Source organism: Podarcis raffonei, chromosome 12 (genome assembly GCF_027172205.1).
Source record: "Podarcis raffonei isolate rPodRaf1 chromosome 12, rPodRaf1.pri, whole genome shotgun sequence".
NCBI lineage: Eukaryota > Metazoa > Chordata > Lepidosauria > Squamata > Lacertidae > Podarcis > Podarcis raffonei.
The window spans coordinates 10,677,154-10,701,399 of record NC_070613.1 but is presented as its reverse complement, the minus strand read 5'-3'; the positions used below and the strand labels follow the sequence as shown (position 1 = coordinate 10,701,399).

Sequence of the window (24,246 nt, the reverse complement as noted above, 5' to 3'; positions counted from 1 at the left end):
TGTTTTTACCAACAATTCTTTATTTACTTCCCCTTGTTTATAGTTGAAAAAACTGGTGTATACATAAATGCACATGAGATTGTGTCTACATCACCACTACAACCAGTAGTTCCCTGTCTGGTTATCAAGAGGGCCTTAAGGTGAGGTCCACAGTCACACCACCAACTTGGCCTGGTGTGTGGTAACCAGGATGAATTCAGCAAACGCTAAAAAAAACACCGTAAGTCTGGTGACATCACCACTCAATCCAATTTGCATTGGAAGGATAAAGGAGGGGAGTGATTTGTAAACCAGCAGTATATGAAATAATCATGCCACATTGCCAACCCTGTCCAGATCGAAACCACCTCCTACAGGCTCTCTATGGCTGCAGTTTGCAAGTTAATTTTCCAAGGTTTGCTAATCAGCCGTGAGCACAGTGCAGGATGATTTACTGAAGACACAAATTTAGCAGTTACGGGATATTGCAAAAACTGGAAAAGGTGTTTCTTTGCATGAGATCCCACAGAGCCAATGATGGCATGTGTCATCAGTACTGAACTGTATGGTTTAACTGGTTTAACACAGCATGGCACTTCTATTTTTACGGCAAGAAAGCTTAAATTTTGGAACTACTGGACAAGCACAGCCTAGGCTAAAGACCACGTCACAGGTTGCGCGTAACACTAAGCCAAATTATGGCTTGGCAAAAATGAGCAAGTGTGCTGGTACCCAGAGCAAAAATCACAGCCCTTTCGCTCCTCCCCCTGTCCTGCTGCTGCCATATTATCCAGAGCTAAGGCATGGTTTGGGCTTGGATGTTGTGTGTGAATCCAAGTTTGTGGTTTGTTCTGGATTCACCACTAGTGGATTGTTTCAGGGAGACACACAAGTCTAGGTTCACCCACAGCGCTAAACCAAACCATGGCCTAGTGACCATGATATTCACTCTGAGTGCCTGGCATGCTTGCTCCTTCTTGCTAAGGCATGGTTTAGTTTAGTGCAAGCGAGGCCACACAATTTCCTTCTTGAACAGGGTTAAGCAAGGCAGCTCAGTAGAACCCACCAGGCCATTTCTAAAAGCTCTGCTTGCGGTATTTCTTTCATTTGCATTTTGACGACAAGGGGAAGAGGTCACAAAATGGCTGCAATTGGACCCCCTTGAAACAGTCTCTTAAACTGATGTGCTGCAACTAAAGTTCAAACACATGTCTGGCCATTTGTATAGTATGAATATGCACACTTGCATCACTTTTCCAGGGAAAAGCATCAGCAGGGAAAAGCAACATGGGACATTGCCCAAGAGCCTCTTCCTTTAAAGATAATTAACTTCAGTGCCTACCACTTCCAAACGGGCAGTCCTCAGCTTTATGGGGAAACTGCAATAAATGTGATGGATGGGTGGGGGTTTTTTATTGGTTGTTACTGCATTATCAAAAAAAGGAGCTGTTTAAAGTCCATGCACAATAGATTTACAGCTGGCTCTAGAATACAGGATGGCCAGAAAAAGCTCTATAAGAACGGACAAAATCTATACACTTAGGTCTATATTTCTGTGACCAGAAGATATTAGAGCTAGTCACAGTGGATACTATGTATGTGCTGTCACAGTCAGATCATCTGCAGTTTTAAAAGAAATCTGGGTTTTGTGAATGTATGCAGAACTGATTTTATTTGCTCTACTAATTAAATAGATGAATTTCACACCAATATAATATATCGAAGCTCTCTATAAAAATATTTCTTCTGCAAATATTTTTGTTCTACAATTAAATGTATTCCTCTCCAGTGTCACTCTAGATTAATAGTACTACAGGTTTTACTCATGCCAGTGTTTGTTTTTTAAAAATATGCAACTGACTTAACTTAAGGCATTTGGCAAAAGGAGGGTCAGACATATTTGCAATCTAAGTATTAGAAGTCCACAGTCCTAATCTAGACTAAGTACATTACACTTAAAATTAGTCATGACCCACTGACTTCACTGTGACTTACATGCAACTAATTTTCCCCCTGGATCTAAGCCCCACAAATGCTGGTTCATGTATGTGATACTGGAGTCTTTCAGAATTTGCCTACTGGGACTGTGTTTGCAGGTGCTGTATGTAAGAGAGGTATTCATTGATGACAAGCTCTTCCTCTTCCAGAGTTAGGTCCAGATAATCTTCTTCGTGCTCTGGGATGTCCTCTAAGATTTCATTGACAGCATCTACTTCCATGTCTTCATCAGTTGAAGCCCCAGAAGTGCCTGCAAAGAAGACAGGCATGTAGCACACACGACGGAAAAGTCTCTAATTCTCAAGTCTCAAAAGGCCCCTCACCATAACATTAGCTCTTCTGCAACAGTACTTTTCATCAACAATTTGATTTGGTGCTAGGCTTTATAGGAATCTCTCATCTAATCTGGTCAATAGTTGAGATGTACTGTTCAGACTTAAAATTTAAAATTTTCCAGATTCTATCAAGCACGGTATCAGTGGGGGATGAGAAGCAGGGATGGTTTCCATAACGTCCAGACCCATAACTAGTTACTGACAACGGTATTGTGAACATTAACAGAACAAAAAGGGGGGGACCACCCCAAGATGCTAGTGACTTGACCCTATTCAAGTCCTCACTGTGCAAGACTTTTTTATGGATAAAGAGCTAACATTTAAAGAAAATTATCATTTAGTGATTAGTTATGTCCATTGATTTCAATGGCCCTTCTCAGAGTAGAACCAGCATTGGCTACATGCAACCCATTATAAAATCCATGCATGAAGCAGAAGAAAAACGTTTGAAAGTAAGCTCTATAGATTTCGAGCGTTCAAGCATAAATCAGATTCAGTGTAAGGACAGAAAGTGGTTAAAATAGAAAAAGGAACCTAGGAAATTCTGACAAGTACAAACAAGTTTGTAAGAGCCTTTCACATACAAGCAAAAGGTTTAATGAACAAGAAGAGACAGCAGATAATTTCTCAGATCCCTCAGAGGATATAGACAACAGAAGCATAAGAACAGGGTATCATCAGAGTAAGAAGACTGAAGGAAGGAGATGGAGCTGAGCTAGTTCTTTATGTAAAAGCATCATCCTATACATGTCTATTCAGAATTAAGTCACAGTAGGACTTACTCCAAAGTGAGTCTGTATGGGATTGCAGTCTAAAGGAAGTGATCACTGCATGTATAAGTTCAGTTATTAAGACCAAAGCAAAGATTGTTAAAGCTTTGACAACACAATCCTGTGCATGCTTACTCAAAGGTCCACTGTGATCAGAGGGGCTTGCTTCTAGGAAAATGGGCATAGGATTTCAACCATAGGATCTTAAATAATCATTTTAGAAAAACCAACATGCCTTAACATCTCTTAGTAAAATTATAGAACAGGCAGAGGAAAGATTTAGAGGAAATGCACTATACAAAATCCCTAAATTGATGGTAGAATGACTGGAAGTTTTAGTTTATTCAGGTTTATACTTGAAAAGGAGGAAATTACATTTTTTAAAACCACCATTAAGTAAAGAAAAGTGAATATACAGATTGGGGTTTCCCATGAAATTAATGGTAGATTATTAAAGAGAGCTGACTATCACTCAGTGCAGGAGGCAGAGGGTATATAACATATATATAAGCTCAGAGGAGGTTGAAAGTGTAGCTTTAAATGACATGACAACAGAGAATATAAGAAATAAAGAAGATTGTGAAGGCAGTGCTGCCCTGAAGATACAGTGGGGAATTTTAGGGCGCCATCTTTGCGTTTAATTATAATGTTTTATCTCATTCCGACAAGCAATTAGTGATAATAGGAAGGCCGTTATTACCTTGAGTTTTTCCTCTTTCTTCTTTTCTCTTTTTCCTTTTCTCTTTTTTAGACAAAAAATAAAAAAATGAGTAATTTCAAATGGATGAGCTTGAATGTAAGTGGGTTGAACAACCCATTAAAAATGACGACTCTCTTTTCTTTAGGGAGGAATTTGATCTAATTTTTACATAAGCAGCCCGCTCCCCCATGGAGAAAAAACAAAAGGTGGAGTAATTGGTATAACCGACTGTGTCCATTTCTCCATTAATGAATGCACAGAAGATGCAGAAAGGAGATGTAATATTTTAAGAGGTGCTTTAGATAAACTTTAAACGTATGGGATAAGAATTTGGATAGATTCATTTTACAGGTGGCATTCTGGACAATGGGCAGCAGTCAAGGACTGTCTATCTTCAGAGAGGCATAAAGCAAGGCTCCCCTGTCATCTTTCGTATCTGATGTATTGATCAATGTTGTACCCTAGAGTCCACAGGATGACTTAGGGTGGAAGACACTTGGTTGGAGAGCCTGGGTTCTCCCCTTCCCCCAAGAGCCTTAACCTTGTCACAGTTAAATGAGCTTTTTTTGAGATCTGGCAGTATATGAGTTTTGACAAGTCTGAGTAAACAAAGACACAACTGAAGTGGAAATTGCCCACCGATGTGAAGCTAAGTGGAAAGCCAAACATAGGGAGATATCTGGGGCACTTTTTCAAACGACAGAAAAAATAAATGGTCAAAAATAATACCCTCATATTCAAGGTGAAACAGCAAATGCTAGAGTGGTCAAAATTAAAAACATAACTCTGCTGGACAGGACAATGCTAAAAATGCACATCTTGCCTGAGTTTTTCTTTCTTTCATAACTTGATAATAAAACTGGCCAAGGAAGAAAAGCTGGACTTGATTCAAGCAATTATAAACTACTTCGTTTGTACCTACCAAAATCCCTGGCATCAAAGCTGAGGTTTCGTAATGGAGATGGAGGGACAAGGGGATGGCATTGCCAGACAGCAATGGTAATTAACATTAATGCATAGCCATATTAAGTTCTCTGGGTCAATGGTGGGAGTCCAGTCCGGATATATGCTATGATACTGGATAGCTAAGACTAGAAATCCACCTGAAAGAATGGGATGTTCCTAGTCTATATATACACATGAAAAAACATCTATCTATACATAGCCTAAGTAGTACAAAGATGTTGTTAGGGAACAAGTGGGCATCAGAGACCTCTCCAATAACTTCAGTGATCTTCTATAAAGATATTAAGGTGGCAAAAGAAGTCTCCGACTTTATGACCTAGGAAGGGGCCAGAAGGACCTGCCTCTGCAATATATTCATGATAGGAAGATTTATGACATGCACTGAAGTTCAGGAAACTATGCAAACCCATCCACCACCGTAGTTTCAAGACTTTCAAATTTGGAACTTGCTCAAAGAAGTTCAGAGAGCACATCAGAGTACTCCCTTATTCTTTTATTAAAAAAATGTTTAGTATCTCTCAAACTGTCTGCAGCTAAACTCACCACTTTTACTATCTCTCCTGAAAATAGTAAAATGATTTATGTGGAAGTGAATAATGTAAAATGATTTATGGGGAAGTGAATAATAATAATAATAATAATAATAATAATAATAATAATAAAAAAGATTGGTTGCTTATGACCATATAACATATTCAATAATTACCATTTACCAATGCATAGTGTAGAAAAGCACATAATGCTTATGACAAAACTATTAGCCATTATGGATATACAGACAGGTCAGGATGATGCAGTGTCTCAGCAGCCTAAGAAATGATGGGCAGCGTTAGTGATGCTTAGAACAACAAATCTCCCATCAGGAAATATTGTCAATATTTAAGAGTGCTGTGCTGTTTTTAAAGTTTTTAATATTTATATTTAGGATTTTTTACATTGTTTTAATTACTTTTTAACTTATTTTTTATCTGTTTTAGCTTTCTGTGTTTAATCTGTGCTTGTTTAATTTTTGTAAGCATCCTTAAGACTTGGTTCTGGTGGAAAGGTGGGGTATAAATAAATAAATAAATAAATAAATAAATAAATAGTAAATAATGCTGTCAGAGTAATTGCAGCAATTAAATGTAGTTGAGGTTAGGTTGTTGTTTTTTTACTGGATATATCTTATTTGCAAATCACAGAATTGTCGTGTTGAAAGGGACCATGAGGATCATCTAGTCTGCCCCCCTGCAATATAGAAACATTTTGCCCACTGTGGGTCTTGAACCCATGTTCTGAGATGAAGAGTCTCATGTTCTACCAACTGAGCTATCCTACTTAAATGAAAACAAAACAAACAAACAAACCTATCAGCTGCGCAATAACACTAAGACTAAATCAAAGGCCTCCAGTGCATACTATCAGAAATACTTCTGTAAAGCTGTCTTGTCAGTTTTACAGCGTCAAGCCATCAGGCGGCTACTTGGTAGCTGCACAGCCAATATGGAGAACTAAGCAATTTGAGAAATGGGGAACAGTTCCCACATGCATCGTGTGATAAGAACTCACAGCTGAATGTGTGAATCGCCTTGACTTTATAGTGCATTGTCTGATTTAACATTCTCCTTGCTGCTACAGTCCAAACACGTGTGAAGCTGCCCATGGACAAGAAAATTTCCCAGTATTTCTGTGCTCCATCTTCCTTGTCTCAACCAGCACTATTTATGCGACATAATTCCCTCTTCTCTCTTGGTTTCATCACCCCCAGAGTATCTCGCCCACCCACCCTGGAGCAAGCCCCTTTACCTGCAGAGTCCGTAGGAGAGTCTTTTGACGAACTGGATTCATCTGAGGGAGTGATGCTATCTGAAGGGGTCTGTAATTCAGCAGGGAGAGATCCCCCATAATGAGCAAGCGTTTGCACAGCCAGCTGAATGTTGCCTTTAAACACTTTCAGAGCTTGCTCTGCTGCTTCAGGAGTAAAGCCCATATACACCAACTAGGCAAGAAAAGGACAAGGAAGATATACACGTCACCAGCCATTGGACCCTTCCTCCAAGGAGGGCAACATAGCATTTTCATGTCAAAACAGCTTGATAAGCTAGGTTAAAGGTAAAGGGACCCCTGACCATTAGGTCCAGTCATGGCCGACTCTGGGGTTGTGGTGCTCATCTCGCTTTATTGGCCAAGGGAGCCGGCATACAGCTTCCGGGTCATGTGGCCAGCATGACTAAGCCACTTCTGGCAAACCTGAGCAGCGCACGGAAACACAGTTTACCTTCCTACCGAAGCGGTACCTATTTATCTACTTGCACTTTGACGTGCTTTCGAACTGCTAGGTTGGCAGGAGCAGGGACTGAGCAACGGGAGCTCACCCCGTCATGGGAATTTGAACCGCCGACCTTCTGATCGGCAAGTCCTAGGATCTGTGGTTTAACCCACAGCGCCACCCGCGTCCCATGATAAGCTAGGTTACGGTAACACAAAAAGACCCAAGGTTTAGACCCAAGTCATGACTAACTTAAGCATCACTGATTTCAATAAATCTCACTCTAAGAATGACTTTAATTTGGGTTCCACCAAGAGAGAACAGTTGCCTAAGGCTACCACTGCATGGCTGAATGGGAGTTTGAAGTGCACGTCCCATATACAAACTCCACGCTCTCAGCTCTTGTTCCACGATGCAAGAGGTATGGGTTTGGGGAAAATGCACCACAAATATACCTAGGGCCTACTAATTGGCTTTGCTGAAGTAAACAGTAGCTTGCAATGAACTGTAACTGGACCTTAGAAGGAGAACAAGGCCTGATAACCCTAAAAGTCACTGGATTTCTTTTTCTTAAATGTAAGCCTATTCTCTGGACTTACTTGATCAATACTTTCCTGGGGAACTTGAAACTGGTTCCTGGGCACCGGATCGTCATCATCTGACAGGAGTAGGTGAGGGTTTTCAAGCATAATCTAGAGCAGACAACAAACATTGAGTATATATACTGAACAAATTTATGCCTCCCCAGTTCACACAAAAGTTAGCGTGTCCCAAAAAAAAAATTGGAAGGTGGGGTGGGATACTATATGCACCCCAGACTATCCTCCATCTCGTTTTGGGTGCCACTGACCACCCACAATCTAGGATTCCTAAAGAGTAGCCACAAAGACAGCCATTATTTCTTGCTTTAATGGCCACCCTTTCCATTTTCTAGGGGGGAAACAACAGGCATTGGATCATCAAATGGAGCTTGACACCCCCTCTTCCTTATTTGCTCAGTGAACTTGTTTGCGGCTGAAATCCATTTGTTTCATTTCGCAGATCCAGGCACAGGGAGGCTTGGTAAGAAACTCCTAGAATCAAGAGTGTTGTCCAGGTCCAATGAACATGTCCAAGACTCTACATATCAGTGCACAGTGAAACCTGATTCGCCAGGTTGGGATTTAATGTTAGGGTCCGTAAAAGTGAAGAAGGCCAGAGAAACTATAAAGCCAACAGAATTTCTTTTTATATACTTCAACTGAATGTGGGATTTTTCTTTTGCAGTTTAATAAAAGTTTGGAAAAGCATTTACCTTAACCGCTAGTTCAAGGTCTCCTTTTGCATTATGAAGAGCTTCTCTAGCAGTTCGCTCTGAATAGCCCATACTCTTCAAGGAGTTAATGTCCTCCAATCGCTTTCTTCTTTTAGCTCTCTCCTCTCTTCTTATTTGAGCTTTTTCCTGTACAAGTGGTGGTTGGGGGGGGCGGGGTTGGAGAGAGAAAGCTATTTATTATATAAGCAAGCTACATACCCACACACACTCCTGGTGGATGTTTTCTGTGTTGTAAAGATTTATCCTTTGACTCAGATGCATTTCTTCCCAATACAACTGTTTCTTGCTGGTGTCCTTACAGTGGACCTGATGAAAGTGGCAGTCATCAAACCACTTGGTGCAATAGTTCTCAAGGAAGTGATACAGGGAATGCACAGAAAGTCTACAATACATTCTGTACTCCAGCGGGTGCAGAATGCTGCAGCGAGGCTCCTCACAGGGTCTCTGCCATGGAAGCCTATTCACCCAGTGCTTTTCCAGCTGCATTGGCTCCTGGTGGAGTACAGGGTCAGATTTAAGGTGCTGGTTTTGACTTTTAAAGCCCTTCACGGCCTAGGACCCTCGTACCTACAGGACCGCCTCTCCTGGTATGCCCCACGGAGGACCTTAAGGTCCATATATACCAACACCCTAGAGGTCCCGGGCCCTAAGGAAGTTAGATTAGCCTCAACCCGAGCCAGGGCCTTCTCAACACTGGCTCCGGCCTGGTGGAATGCTCTGTCTCTTGAGACCAGGGCCCTGCAGGATCTGATCTCTTTCCGCAGGGCCTGTAAGACAGAGTTGTTCCACCTGGCCTTTGCCTCAGAATCAGTTTGATTCCCTCCCCCTCTTTCTTTTTCCTTTCTCCTCCTATGAAGAGATTGCTCCCTAATTGTTTCTAATGTTGTATCTTAATCTTTTAAATTGTATTTTAATCAACTTGTTTTTATTATTGGTTGTTAGCCGCCCTGAGCCCGGTCTTGGCTGGGGAGGGCGGGGTATAAATAAATTATTATTATTATTATTATTATTATTATTATTATTATTACAATCAAAAGGGTTTGTGCAGCACAGACTTTGGACAAGTTTCTTTTTTCACCTCTCTCAGAGGTTTCTACCAAAGGATGTTCAAATTGTTCATTAAATTCAGAAGTTCAGAAGCTGTTCAGAAATTCAGCCCATGACCTTTTTAAATGGGAAAAGCAACATGTAAGTGAGTACAGCTCTGCCTCTTTAATGGTTGGATACACCCATTCTGTCATTATGCGGAAACCTCTCTGAGGTGTCTTCAGTGGTTTGTCATGCAGCAACACACACACACACAAACAAAATGCTGGTGGTATCTAGCTTTTCCTCATGTTTCCCCACTCGCTGCACCACAGTAATATAAAACAGACCCTTATGGTACCACCCTGGCACTGTACCTCTCTCCTGTTGGAAATGTGGCTGGCAGCGTGGTCCACATTCCCATCGCAAGCTCGGAGACCCAGGCGGGCTTCCTGAGCAGAGAATCCCAGTAGTAACAAGCTATTTATCTTGTCAGGATCGATGCACAACTCTTTAAACAAGTCATGTGCCTGCGTAGAAAAAGAAGGGGGAAAGGAATAATGCACTTCCACTCAAGGGAATGAATAAAATATGAAGAAAACTGTTTTTCTGCTTACAGGCTATTTGGGAAAAATAACATTGGGAATCTGATGCTTCACGGCTGTGTTCAAAGGGGCCTCCTTCCAGGCAACTGCACAGGCTTAGGGAGGGATTATTAAGCCTGACACTAAACACAGAAACTTACCCTTTGAAGATTTTCACCAGCCTCCTGCTCTCTGCCATTATGATAATGGCTTATTCCTTGAAGCAAGTACAGCCTTAGAAACAAAGCCTTCTCTCTCCCAGAGCTTCCCTAAAGAAAAGCAAGCGTTTATAAATGGGTAAACTTAAAAGTACAATTTAACAAAAACATAGTTTATGGGTCTTCTGTTTATTTACTGAAAGTCATGTAAGTTTACAAAAAACGTATGCGAGAAAAATAGGACCCCACAACCACAAGGTACAAAAAAATGGTTTGTGTATGGAACAACATACAAACTCGACACTACACTTTATCTCTTGAAATTTGGGAAACTGAAACAAGAACACTTGAGTTCTCTACAAAGAATCCCATGAAAGGGACTGGTTAAAGATCAGGCTTGAATACAGGTAAGTAACCTGTAATATCAAATAAGAGGTTGGGATCTGAAAACCAGATATGCAACCAATAATCTAGAAAAGGTTTAATGTGAAACTCAATCAATGAATAATGAGGAGATTCCTAACAATAAGAAGCACCTATACATTTTTGTTTTTGTTTTCTCAGTCATTTGCTGTATGTGGGTTAGCCACCCAAAAGGCTTTGAAAGGGGAGAAAATATGCCCAACCTTTTGGGCCTAGGGACATCTGGGAATCTCAAAAACTGCCATGGGCACCCACCACAAAATACCTATTTCACAGAAGAAAAACTGGCGATGCTCAGGTACCTGCTCAGACACCTAGAATCATAGAGTTGGAAGAGACCACAAGGGCCATCGAGTCCAACCCCCTGCCAAGCAGGAAACACCATCAGAGCACTCCTGACATATGGTTGTGAAGCCTCTGCTTAAAGACCTCCAAAGAAAGAGACTCCACCACACTCCTTGGCAGCAAATTCCACTCTTGAACAGCTCTTACTGTCAGGAAGTTCTTCCTAATGTTTAGGTGGAATCTTCTTTCTTGTAGTTTGGATCCATTGCTCCATGTCCGCTTCTCTGGAGCAGCAGAAAACAACCTTTCTCCCTCCTCTATGTGACATCCTTTTATATATTTGAACATGGCTATCATATCACCCCTTAACCTCCTCTTCTCCAGGCTAAACATGCCCAGCTCCCTTAGCCGTTCCTCATAAGGCATCGTTTCCAGGCCTTTGACCATTTTGGTTGCCCTCCTCTGGACACGTTCCAGTTTGTCAGTGTCCTTCCTGAACTGTGGTGCCCAGAACTGGACACAGTACTCCAGGTGAGGTCTGACCAGAGCAGAATACAGTGGCACTATTACTTCCCTTGATCTAGATGCTATACTCCTATTGATGCAGCCCAGAATTGCATTGGCTTTTTTAGCTGCCGCGTCACACTGTTGGCCCATGTCAAGTTTGTGGTCAACCAAGACTCCTAGATCCTTTTCACATGTACTGCTCTCAAGCCAGGTGTCACCCATCTTGTATTTGTGCCTCTCATTTTTTTTGCCCAAGTGCAATACTTTACATTTCTCCCTGTTAAAATTCATCTTGTTTGTTTTCGCCCAGTTCTCTAATCTGTCAAGGTCGTTTTGAAGTGTGCTCCTGTCCTCTGGGGTGTTAGCCACCCCTCCCAGTTTGGTGTCATCTGCAAATTTGATCAGGATGCCCTTGAGTCCATCATCCAAGTCGTTGATAAAGATGTTGAATAAGACCGGGCCCAAGACAGAACCTACACCTTGCAAAAGAACAGATAAAACACAGACAAGAAAGCAAGACCCCCTCCATAAAAAACAGGTCCCTGTTCAAACAAGCAGCTCCACTCAAAAGCAAAACAAGCCCCATACACCTCAATTTAGAAATTAGGAGGGGAATGGGTCCTTAATGAGACTGATGTGTATGAGGGCACTGTGGTGCCGATGGATGCTGCGTTGGGAGCCCAGCCTTAGGGCCTAGTTTATTTTGGATCTGTAATGCTGCTTTGTGAAGAACCATCAGGCTGGACAAGCCCCACCAAAACAAATGGAAACTTTGCAAGAGCCGCCTGGTGCTTGCTCAGCTCCCTTTCACTTCAATGGGCACAGCCGGAATGCTCCTGCTAAACGCTTCTGTGTTTCGCTTAATCTTTAGAAGCACCTTCCCACCGGATTACACAGGGATCAGATTTCATTACTTTTGTTAACATTAATTGGAATAGTAGGGCTGAATGACTGCTCTGAGTTGGAGGATTATTCCTTTTCTTTGCTTGTCGTGCAAATTCAAGATACGGAACCTCAAGGGACAGATAACTGGAGGGTATGAAAGGAGCTACAGAACGTGAGGCCATTTGTATGCAACAACAGAATTTCAGAAGTCCGCAGTCTTCACTCAGTATAGTTTATACAGTCCTTTCAGGCTTTCTAACCAGATTGGTAAAACAGAGGCCCTAGGACTGTTGCTCTTTGAGAGGGGTCCACAGATATCCACACCACGGCATCCTTAGCAAGAGTGTTAACAGCGCAACTGGGTTTTCTGCTTGAATTTTCGAAGGATTGAGAACATGCAACCCTCCTGAGTTGCTACAATTTCCACTGCCCTAGCCTTTGCAGAAGTTTAAGTGCAATTCTCAGAGTTACTTCTGTGTTCCATGATGTGCAAAAAATGCAATGTCTGAAGAACAACATTCGGAAGGAAGACACCTGACAGGTGATCTTACAGAATCAGTCCTGGATTCAATGCATCTTTTGTGAATGCGCTTCCTTTCTGAGATTTTGTATTCAGGCCTTTAGTTCCCAAGAACACACTCCTTCCTTGGGAAAAGCAAGAAGCAAGTCCTGAGTACCAAAGGCAACCAGCTCTAGTGGGACAGTTCATATTTCCAAAACACATTTTTCTATAACAAGGGCAAGTGAATTAAACCCTACCACAACCACACACCATCCTCTTTAGCCTACTTTTATAGTGACCAGTCTTTCGTGGTTCTCTCCGTAACACTTCCTGAAACAATCATGAGCTGCAAGGAGCTTTTTCTCAGCATCATCAAGGCAATCCAGCTGACCCAAGTGGAAGTAGCACCAGACAATGTCCAGCTGCAACACTGCGTAATTATCAACAGTGTTCAGGAGGTCTGAACCACATTCACTGAAAAACAACAAGAAAATGAATGATTCCAAAGAGGCTAAGCCACTGATAGAATTTACATGAACATAAAATGTGCAGTGCTGCAAAATACACATTATTTTCCTTAAAAATCTGGTGCAATAGTGTAGCACAGTGGATAAGGGTACAGTTCTTGACTGAAACTCCATTGGACTAGGGGCTGTAGGAAAGGTGGTAGCAGCCAGCAGGGGCCTTCCTATCTTAGCAGCAACGCACCCCACCTTGCATAGGCCTTCTACTGGTGCTAATAGAAGGCAGTTTCCAAGCCCAATTGCTGTGGGAATTTTTCTTTACAGTGCAGCTAGGGAGGGAAGGGTTAACCCTCCCAGAAGCAGTCTCCGTGAAGATTACCCCCACAAAGTAATTTGGCATGAAGAAGAATTTTTGAGGGTATGGCTGCACCCCTTCTTTTTTTTGGCCCCTCCTACTGCCAGCATGCAATTCATGGATGACTGGTTCTGCACCCCTGGGCAATAGGATTCAGAGAACATACCAATGTATCAGCACAGAAATGCCAGATACATGGCCGCCACTATGAGAAAGACGGCAAAGGAAGAACCAAAATGAGCCTGGGTTTATTTATAGGCATTCAAAACACACCCTTAATCATGCAGTCCCAGGGTGGGCTACATATAAATGGGATTTGTGGACAGGGGTGGTGTTGCTACTAAGGGCAGTGGAAATGTGGCTGGAGTTTTTGCTTATTTTTTAAAAATTTCTGACATGTCCTCCTTTCTTTCCCATGTGGGGCATGTCCTGGTTATAGAAGCGATACACTGCCAGTTCTTTTTAAAAGAACGTTATGGGATTGCTCTGTAAAGAACCATATCCAAACTTCTTTTAAAAGTACCAAGAGGTTCTTACCAGAAATGTTTATCTGCATCCAACAGGAAGGGCAGCGCCATAGCATATTCTTTTTTCTTCAGCAATGCTCTGCCCTTTTCATGATAGCCCATGGCTAAGAAAAGAGCCTGTGGGGGTGGAGGGGAAAGCATTTTACTAACACTAAACCTTAGTGCAAACTGCAATTAAAAGCAAGCCTTTCCTGTTCTTCGGGGAAACGAACAGAACAGAATGAACAACTTATTCACAGCATACACTCACTTTTTTTGCTTGTGGAGGAATCTTGATCGTTCTTCCGGTTTGGTTTGCTATGTCCAGGTAAGGTGCTCTATCGGGATCCATGGAATCCTCTGAAACAGATCAGACAGAAAATGAGGAAATATGTGTCTTTGCAGGATTAGCTCTAGGTCCTTTAAAATCCAGTAATGTATAGACCCAAGACACTGTTTCTCAATATTGCATCTGTAAAATACAATGCCTGCTTCACTGGATTGTTCTCATTCTGTATACAACACATCTATATTAGTTTTTGGATAAATCAATTGCCACGAGAAATAATTGATTATTGTGTTGCATCTTTATTTTTTTTAAAGTAGGAATTTTGTGGTTCCTGAATGAGGTTCTTAATAATACACAACTCTGTCCAAAAGAAATTGAGGTCTTTTTCCTGCCCTGTGGAATGTCCTCCCATCAGATGTCAAGGAAATAAATAACTACCTGACTTTTAGAAAACATCTGAAGGCAGCCCTGTTTAAAGAAGTTTTTAATGTTTGATGCATTTGTTGTGTTTTTAATATTCTTATGGGAGCTGCCCAGAGTGGCTGGGGAAACCCAGCCAGATGGGCGGGGTATAAATATTATTATTATTATTATTATTATTACTACTACTACTACTACTATTATTATTATTATTAAGCATTACATGCAAACCAGGTGTCTCACACCCATGACAGTGGCAAACTCCTAGCTGGAATAACACACATACAACCATTCAGTTGCATGGACCATTCTGGATTTTAGAACCATGACCCAAGAAACGTGGTATCCTTGTGGAGCACCTGTCAAAGTTAGGAGTGGGTGACCCATGGGGTGGGATATAACGCTTTGGCCTTCTGGCCAAAAAGGTCCCTCTTCTCTGCTGTAAGCGAACAAAACACCCACAAACTGCCTTGTCAGGGAACTGCCATCGGCACAGAGGCGAGAGATAGAGGGGAAATTGGGTGACAGGGAGCCTCCGAAAATCTTGCGAAGCAGTTCCTCTTCCGGCGAGGAGGAAACCCCCACCTCCAGTGGAGAAGAGGTGCAAGAACCAGAGGATGCTAGAAAGAGCCTTAACACCGCACCTGAGCAAGCCGGAGAGGAGGGAAGCACACCCCTGCCTTCACCCATCATGCGCAGTTGCTTGAAATACCGGGAGGGGCAAAAAAGGCTGGGGGTGACAAAACTTTTATGTTGGGGGAGGTACAAGAACAGTGCACTCCTGGATTCTGCTAGTGATTGAGCCAGACATGAACTTATGACGCTCTGCACTGTAAACAGTTTGCACCAAAATAAAGCCTGTAAAAGACAGGTCGGAGTCCTGCCTGGTTACTCTCGAGCAACCACAACAGCATCTGACATGCCTGAAGCATGAAGGAAGGGCAAGGCTGATGGGTGTTCCAGGACTGCAGTTGCTGGTATGTCTGTTGAGGGAAAAGCAGATCTGGGCTTACACTGTGAGAGAAAAACCAGCAGTGACTCTTTAAGAACGACATGCATCTTCACACTATTTGCAAAGCAGGACAATGCCCTTTCCATTTCATTCTTCTTCTTTAAATGGAATTTTAATCTGTACTGCTAATGACGGGATTTACAAGAGCTCCTTACCTCGCTCTGCAAGTATTTCTAAGCCTTTTTTTGTCCTTTGCATCCTTTTGTTCATTTCTTTTTTCTTCACAGCCTCTTCCTCCTGTTGCATTTCCTCACTGCGGACTTTCTTCCTGGTTTCTTCCTCGGACAGTTTCAGCTCAAGCACCATGACCTTGACATTGTGCGTCACACCTTGCTCTTCTAGAGTCTTTCCTGTAAAATGGAGGCAAGTTTAATGCATCCAAGTCAGTTGGAGGAATATGGGATTAAAAGTTTTTTAAACGTATGGCTTAAAAGAAACAAAAAAAGAGGCACAACTTCAATTAAAATTCTGTACAACACTTTATAGTAAATACAGGCATCTCCCCATTTGCACGAGGGTTGCGTTCCAGGTCAGTGTGCATGTCAGCAGTCACACATAAGCCTGCTCCACCCTCTGCCGTCTTCTGGGGCCAAGAGCAGTGTGTGTGTTGGCGGCTGCATGTCAATCATATGCACACAAAATGGTCGCCATATTTGAAACGATAAGATACATACCCAGGTCAAGCTGCTTCTTATTTATAATTATTTTGATGCAATTTTCTTCCAATCCATATGCTTGTGCTATTCTGTGAAGCAGAGCAATAGATATTAAATGCTATTCAGTTTTAACAAGGTATTAGTCTTTTTTGTTTACTTCTAACTTGTTTATCTGGAGGGGGGGAATACTGAAATATTTTTTTCCCTTAATAATGAGGGTTTTCCTCCACACATTTTTACTACACAGTCAGGAAGTTGACTTTTGCTACAACAGGCAGAAAAAAACATTAAGTGGTCCACCAAGACCCTTAGCAGTTTTCAAGTGGTCCATCGGGATGGGGGGAGTTTGAGAACCACTGCTATAGACCAAGAACCACACAGAAGCAAAAGGCTTTGTCAGTCCCGTTCTTGTTTCAACTGATAATCACACAGGGCTATAACCCCACAAGTAAATCCCAATGAATTCACAGACTTACTTTTGAAAAAATATGCACAAAATCCACCTGCACCTTTTGATACAAATATTTGCAAAATATGCCAAATGCGCCATTACTGTATTCAGTTTAGGAGACATTACTAAGTTAATTGTCAAATACGAATACACCAGACCCAGATTATATGGTATAAAAAGAACTATATAAAAGGGGGGCAGGGAGGAAAACCTCAAAAAGGCCAATGGTAATTACTTACTGAGATCTGAGCTCCTTGCCTGTGATGACCAATTTTGTCTCCAGCACATTTTTTCTTGCCTGCAGAGATATAAATGCCAAGTTAAAGCGAACTGTGTGGTTCCTTCCAAGGAGACTTACAAAATTCAACAAATCCAAATTTCTTTCCAGAATTGAGTGTTTTTATTCTAAACAATGGTGTATGTTAGGGCTATTTGACACCAATGCCAAATCTGTAAATTGCTTTTTAAAAGCACTGGAGGACCAAGCAAGACACTCAACACTTTATCCTTTCCAACTGTGAAGTTCCATGCGATGAAGACTTAAGGTAAAACAAAAGAAGTCCTATCACTGAATATTAGAATTGTGCAGTTGGAAATTATTCTGAGAATCATCTAATCCAGCCCCCTGCAATACAGGAATATGCAACTATCCCATATGGGGATCGAACCTGAGACCTTGGCATGATCAGCACCGTGCTCTAACCAACTGAGCTATCCAATCGAGTGGCTCCTTGCTGCATCACCCCCTACATAACGCAAGGAGAAGACCCATTTCAGGCAGCTTATCTGCCTGTTCTGTATACATGAAATGTTTCCATTCATTACACATCCACAGCAATTACTGAACGTATTATATATGCTTCTTTTGAGAAGATTAAACAATTGCTTACTTTACCCAACCTTGTAGGCAAGGCTACTTCAAGCGTCGCAACTCCTGTCATCTTATAAGCTTCATTTTTCGTTCCTCGCTCGACTGCTTTGGAGCGTATCTCTTCCAGGAGGGCCTCTATTTCATTGTCATTACAATTTAGCCTGGCTGAATATTGCAGTGCGAGAGCCTAGGATGATAAAAATGGATCTGTTAAGAAATGAAAGCAGTAAATTTGCACGAAGTAAAAAGCAGCAACAATATGCCAGCCACAGACTACTTGCCTTCAGCTCCTCACCCGCCTCCTGGTGGCTGTTTGTATATGGGGGTTTCCATAGCTGAATTTTGTCTTCTCGCAAATAGTTTTTCAGTTTTGCTGCAAGGTATTTGTTCTGTGCCATCCTTACCTAGGAAACAAAATTAAAACGCTCAGTCCTATGTGCACTAGTTGCTGAAATGGGCATCATAATCTTGTAGGTAGGCTGCATCAAAATGCATATTCAACTTCCTCTTGTTCCAAAAAGAAATCAGTTTGTTTACATGGAGCTGAAACTGATGAAGTACAGGAATGGCTTGGTAGAAAAGGACATGCTTTGCATACAGTAAATCCTAGGTTCACCCCTAGCATCTCCAGTGAGAAAGACCTGTCTGGAACCTTGGAAAGCTACTGCTAGTCAGCATCAATAACATTGAGATTGATGTACCATTGTCTGACTTGGTGCAAAACAGCTTCCAATATATTATGGCTTTGTTACAATTGTTTATATCCTGCCTTTCAGGTTATAATACAAAGCAGCTTACAAACAGCACTCACTTATGTATTTGTGAAGCACAAGAAACATTATTAACATTTAACACTACATCAGGATACTTCCCACATGGCAGTTAATGACAGACTGCTAAAGGGTGGGGGGAGGGAGAAGTGGAACTGTTTCTTTTAGTGCAAGTGTAGCAAAGAAATTGCACCAGTTATGAAACTGTTTTTAATTTAGTTATTTTTTTATTTTTTATTTTTATATACCTTTCCTTCAAGTTCAGGGTATCATGCATGGCTCTCCCCCTCCCCATATTATTCATGATGAAATGGAAGTTGCAAAGTACATTATACAAACAAGCAACAAACAAAAGCATTCAGCTGACGCTGAGCAGCAAGCAGCCAATAAACTTGGAACTGATGTTTGTTAATGATTTTACATGTTTTTATTTGCTCCATATAGCTGTCCTCTTCTTGTAAACCAATTGTTATAAAAAACCATTGACAGGTTGAAATCTTATGCCTGCAATCACAGAAAGAACTAATGTATTTGACTGGAAATTTAAGATTCATGGAGATGGATGCTGAATCAATGCTCCAACACAGCTTCACATCTTTACCCAGGATAAAATGTTGTATCAGCTCTGAAATCTAATCAAACTAAAATCTTAGCAGGATTTAATGCAGCTGACTATGTAAAGCCTTGGAGAAGTTCTAACTAAACTGGATTGGCATTGGATGCCAGCTGACCAGAAAAGCTTGCTTGGGCTGCTCTTGAGCCTTAAACAGCAGCTTGATTTGCAGAAATCAGCATTTGGAAGCTATTGATAGCAGGAAGAAAAACATGACCACCTGCAAATGTCTGCAGATCAAGCTGCCACCAGAGGCTGTGATACAGGGGCCAAATTAAAAGTTGGCACCAAAAAGGGCAAAACAGAAATTTCAAATGCTGCAATCTTTAAACCCCTTTTAATCTTGCAAGATTCACAACTCTATAGAGGAAGTGGTCTGAGGACTTCAGCTGTTGCTACTTCTCTTTTCCATCTCTACCATGCCTGCCACACTTTAGTATCTGCCAATGATCCCAGCACAGTCAGAGCTGCTGCCAGATTTTACAGACTTAGCCAAAATATCCTGCCAACATGCTGATATTTTTGAAGCTGTGATGAAAGGAGGAAGCCAGAGAAAAGAAATTCCTGATTTCTTCATGGACTTTCTCTTTCTGTCACCATATGGATAAGCAGAAGGTCAGGGGCTTAACTTCTGATTCCTTCTACACAATCAACCAAATATGTGTTTGTCTTGACTGGCATTGCCATTTCTGTTTGAGCCAGATGAGAAAAACAGAAAGCGGGATGGGGGGGGGAGATATTAAGGAGCAGGATAAACGAAAAGACTGAAACTGAGAACATTGTGTGAAAGAAATCTACATGCAGAGCCTCTTCAAGAGTCAAGAGACTCATTTATGGCTGATAAAAGATCTGGCAAAGATCTTAAAATGCTGCCATCTGCCACTTGGGGTGAGGCAGTAAAATTGATTCATTAGTTTTGCTTTCATTTCCAGTGTTTGGTTCATATGCATTGATTGCACTGCCATTGACACTGAAAGGGAAGGAGACTCCATGAGGAAACATTTCTATTAATGTTTTATTGTGTGAAACTTCTACTTCTGAGACACACGCTGTAAATTTATGAGCAAACTTTAAAGACAGTGCCTCTGTAATAAAACCAGCGAGGGAGGTGCACTGAATTATATATTTTTGCTGAGAACATTGCAAGAAACGCACATCAATTAGCAACTGATCTAACCCCTCTGCTCATCCCCCCAAGTTCCCTCTTGCATTTTTAATAGCTGTGTGACATGCAGAGATCCAACTGGGAAGACTTAAACTTCAGGGAGACTGCTGCCTTTGGCTTTTAATCTGTCACATGGCTGTTTAAAGGAGTCTACCAGAAATGAGCAGGCCTATAGCACAGGATATTGTATTTCAACCACCTAAGGCAGGCTAAGGACTGGCTGATGGCACGGGGTTTTGCCCCACATGTGATACAGGGTTACCATTTTGGCCCTCTCCCTTGGCCTTTAAACAGTGACTTAGGGCTATGTACAAACATTTTATATTAGAGTCAATGGAGAAAAAGTACTACCCCCGCTATGTAATCCAAACACAAACTAGATTTATTGTATGTTTTTTGCCCCTGAAAAACACTTCTTGAGAAACAGAATTCATTCTGAAATTACAAACTTATTGCAGATTGATTGCCCTGCAGTGTGCCCATTTGAAAACAGGTGTAGACAAGTCGCAGCAATATTGGCTGTTGGTATAGCCACATTTGTCCAGTGATGTTGTGGGTGGGTGAATGTGGAGAAGAAAAGGTGTCAATGATCCCCTAGAGAGGAGGGGTTTCAAATGCCTATTATTACTTATTAAATTTGTATACCACCTGTCATCTGCAGATCTCAAGTAACCACAATTCTGGAGAAAAGCTACACCGTTGAACTAAAAATGAATTAATTGTGTATATGGAGCTAAGCAGCAGGGAAAGCTTCAGTGGTGCCATTTTCATGAGTCAGGTTCCTATTAAAAGACACAGGCACAAGGAAACTAAAGAGAAATGTTGCAAGTTGGCAATTTGCCCGGTGCATATACTATCATCTTTTAGGCATGGGGTGAAAACAGTTTCATTTTCCCAAGTTTTATACAGTACATTGAAGAAGAGGAGGAGTTTGGATTTGATACCCCGCTTTATCACTACCCGAAGGAGTCTCAAAGCGGCGAACATTCTCCTTTCCCTTCCTCCCCCACAACAAACACTCTGTGAGGTGAGTGGGGCTGAAAGACTTCAGAGAAGTGTGACTAGCCCAAGGTCACCCAGCAGCTGCATGTGGAGGAGCGGGGAAGCGAACCCGGTTCACCAGATTACGAGTCCACCGCTCTTAACCACTACACCCCACTGGCTCTTGCCATGATGCTGTTTTATTTCACGGCAATTTTTAAATTCTGCAGCCCCCTACAGAACCGATATTCCTATTTGACTGCAAAAGTGTTTTATTCTATTTATTTTGCTTAAATTCTTCCTTGGAGGCCGTATGAGGAAAGGGCAGGATTCAGATGCCTACCCAGCAAATAAATTCAGGTTCCGCAACCAAAACACATTTCAAGCTCACGTGCCACAAACCTGCTTCTAAAAATCTGACTTTTTGCAGTATGGAAAAGTGAGAGGGGTGATGTGCTGGAAAGTGTGGTTATAAGCAACTGCAGGAGACAACGCCACATGAGCTCCCCACAACCACCTCAGAATGAATGCTCAGTCAGGAGGTCGTCTGCGGTGGTCACCTGTAATGACCCTACTGGTTTAATGATATGTGTTTGGGTGGGTGGGTGCCCAGAGCTTTTAACCCCGAGCCACTTTGAATGGATGCTTTTGGCAGCACATCAATGCCACAAGCCCACAACGAACTGATTTAACTTGGAGGGGTGAGGGAGGGAATTAAGCGCTTCCCCAGAGATGAGGCACAGACAGGTCAAGCCAGATTCCCCACCCCGGAGACACAGTGTGTGGGGTGTGCGAGCACACATTTAAATTTTTTATTAGATTTCTATATTAGAATATATACTGCCCTTCATCAAAATATCTCAAGGCAATTCACCATGTCAGTTTATGAAATGGGCATTTTAGATTTTCATATTGCGTTGTATACTTTTATAGGTTAGCCCCTTTGGGGGAGTATGCTGTCAAAACGCAGATTAAAATCCTTTATGATGACGTTTTGAGCATACCCTGCCCCCTACGCAGAGAGCATTTGTAGGGCGCTGTTGTCAATATTTATGGTTAAGGTGGCTGTTGAAGTAGCCTTTTGCCACCCGCTCCCTGCTCCAGGCCAGAGGGGCTTTGTTGAGAACAGTGTGAGGGGCTCTGGCCCCTTGTCTCCTCCTCCTTCCCCCCCCCCGGCGGCTTATGGGGCGCCGCTGGCCGTCACTCACCTGAGCGCTTTCCTCTCTCCGCCCCGCTCCGCTTCCAGTGGCGGAGGAGGAGGCGGGCGCGTCCAGAGCGGCGTGCGCTGGGTGGAGACGCGTCTCCGCCTCCCGGCCGCCGCCTCCGCTGCCCCTCGGCGACCCACCCGCCGCCAGACCCAGGTTCTGACAAGGAACAGGCGCTGCCGGGTTTCCTACGTGTGGGAGCCCGTCGGAAATGAAAGAGAAAACACTCCCGGCTCCCCCTCCCAGATCGGGCGGTCATGTGACCGGGAACGGCGCTCCCGAGACGCAGCCGCTACCACCGCCGCCATTTTAGTTCTTCTTTCGTTTGTGGCGTCGAAAGGCTCGCCGCCTTCTTTCGCACGCGCCGCCGGCCTACGTCACGCGTTGGGAGGAGCCAACCGTTGCCTCAGCCAGGTGTGCACATCGCCTCACGCGCTCGTTTAAACCTAACGGCAACGGCGCGAGGGTCCTCCTCATCTTTCCTCAGAAGCGGAACGGAGTTGGGATATTTCTTTGCCGCCCGTTCGTCAGAGGACCACAGGGGCGGCTTACGACATAAAAGCACACAAATAACATAAAAAGTAACATAAAAAATAACATAAAAAGCTTACAACATAAAAGCACACATGGTAACAAAATAAAAACAATACCACTCCCTGCCTGGAACACACAACATTTAAAAGTCCATAGATTGAATTGGCGAAAGGTGAGGGAGAAGGGGAAGGCTTTCTCCTGGCGCCTAAATATGTGTAATGAAGGCACCAGACTAGCTTCCCTGGAGAGGGAATTCCACAAAGGAGCCATTGCAGAAAAGGCCCCGTTCCTTGGTTGATGGCTTCCCAGATCCTCATGGAGGGGCCACATTTTTGAAAGGCTCCTTTTTAAAAAAATAAAAAATTGCAGTCATGGTGCTTATATACTGCTTCCGTAGCAGAAACTTTTAAGGAGCACATTTTAGGCTGCAGGCCCCATGTGATCACACAATATTAAGTACAGTAAACACGATTGGGAGAGCGAGGCACCTATAGGATTGTGCTGTTAGGTTGTGAGCCCTTTTTGTCCTAGGTGTGGGTGGATAGCCAAAGCTGGCAGAACTGGCAAGGAGGAGAGTGGGAAACCTGGCCTGGATTTGTGAATCTCTCTCTCTCTCTCTCTCTCTCTCTCTCTCTCTCTGTAGATAGTATGAAAAAGCAAAGGAAGGTATGTTAGCACATAGGAAAAACACAAGTCAACAGTAAAAAAACCCAAAAACCACCTTAATTATGACCAGCAAAAATGTCACAAACAATCTATTCTGGTCTGCGGATTCAAAAGTTTGCTCCATGTTTTGCAAAATGTTGATTAAAAAGGGTGTTGACTAACTACTTTATTTAGAAATCACAATGTAGGACTGACTTTGACAACAGTCTTTTGGGTAACATCCGTACTGTGCATTTTAAACATATGGCTCCCCCACCCCAAGAATCCTGCAAAATGTAGTTTGCTAAAGATGCTTGAGGGGTAAACTACAGTTCCCAGGATTATTTGGGAAAAGACATGTGCTTTAAATGTATGTTGCATATAATGGAGTTGTCAACTCCCCCCCCCCCTTGTACATTTAGTGGCTGGCACAGAAGCACGTGATTTCGTTGCAGGAAAATGGATTTCATTCTGTAGCATCTTACAACCAACATGTTTTTGTATAAGGTTTTGTGACACACCAGGGCAATGCAGGTTGGAGTGGGGTTCCACCTCCCAACATTGCCCCTCGAAGAACAGCAGGTTATGATGTATCATATGTTTCCAAAGAAGTATGGGAGGGGGCATT

The 24,246-nt window shown here is 42.5% G+C and overlaps 1 protein-coding gene across 2 annotated transcripts; it reads right to left on the bottom strand.

Annotated features, from left to right (window-relative positions):
- Positions 1-1,632: 1,632 nt before the first annotated feature.
- Positions 1,633-22,766, bottom strand: NUB1 (negative regulator of ubiquitin like proteins 1). 2 transcript variants are annotated; one of them, XM_053410123.1, is made up of 16 exons: positions 22,443-22,766; positions 17,987-18,109; positions 17,725-17,892; positions 17,074-17,132; positions 16,402-16,472; positions 15,883-16,077; positions 14,278-14,366; positions 14,038-14,144; positions 12,969-13,155; positions 10,083-10,190; positions 9,715-9,867; positions 8,291-8,437; positions 7,596-7,688; positions 6,534-6,726; positions 3,783-3,824; positions 1,633-2,227 (listed from the first exon to the last, which is right to left on the bottom strand). In XM_053410123.1, exons 2-16 carry the CDS (start codon positions 18,101-18,103, stop codon positions 2,055-2,057), a joined length of 1,902 nt encoding a protein of 633 aa, XP_053266098.1. In that variant the 5' UTR covers positions 18,104-18,109; positions 22,443-22,766; the 3' UTR covers positions 1,633-2,054. The 2 variants fall into 2 exon arrangements, with proteins under 2 accessions (XP_053266098.1, XP_053266099.1); XM_053410124.1 differs by lacking the exon at positions 3,783-3,824.
- Between the last annotated feature and the right edge of the window lie 1,480 nt (positions 22,767-24,246).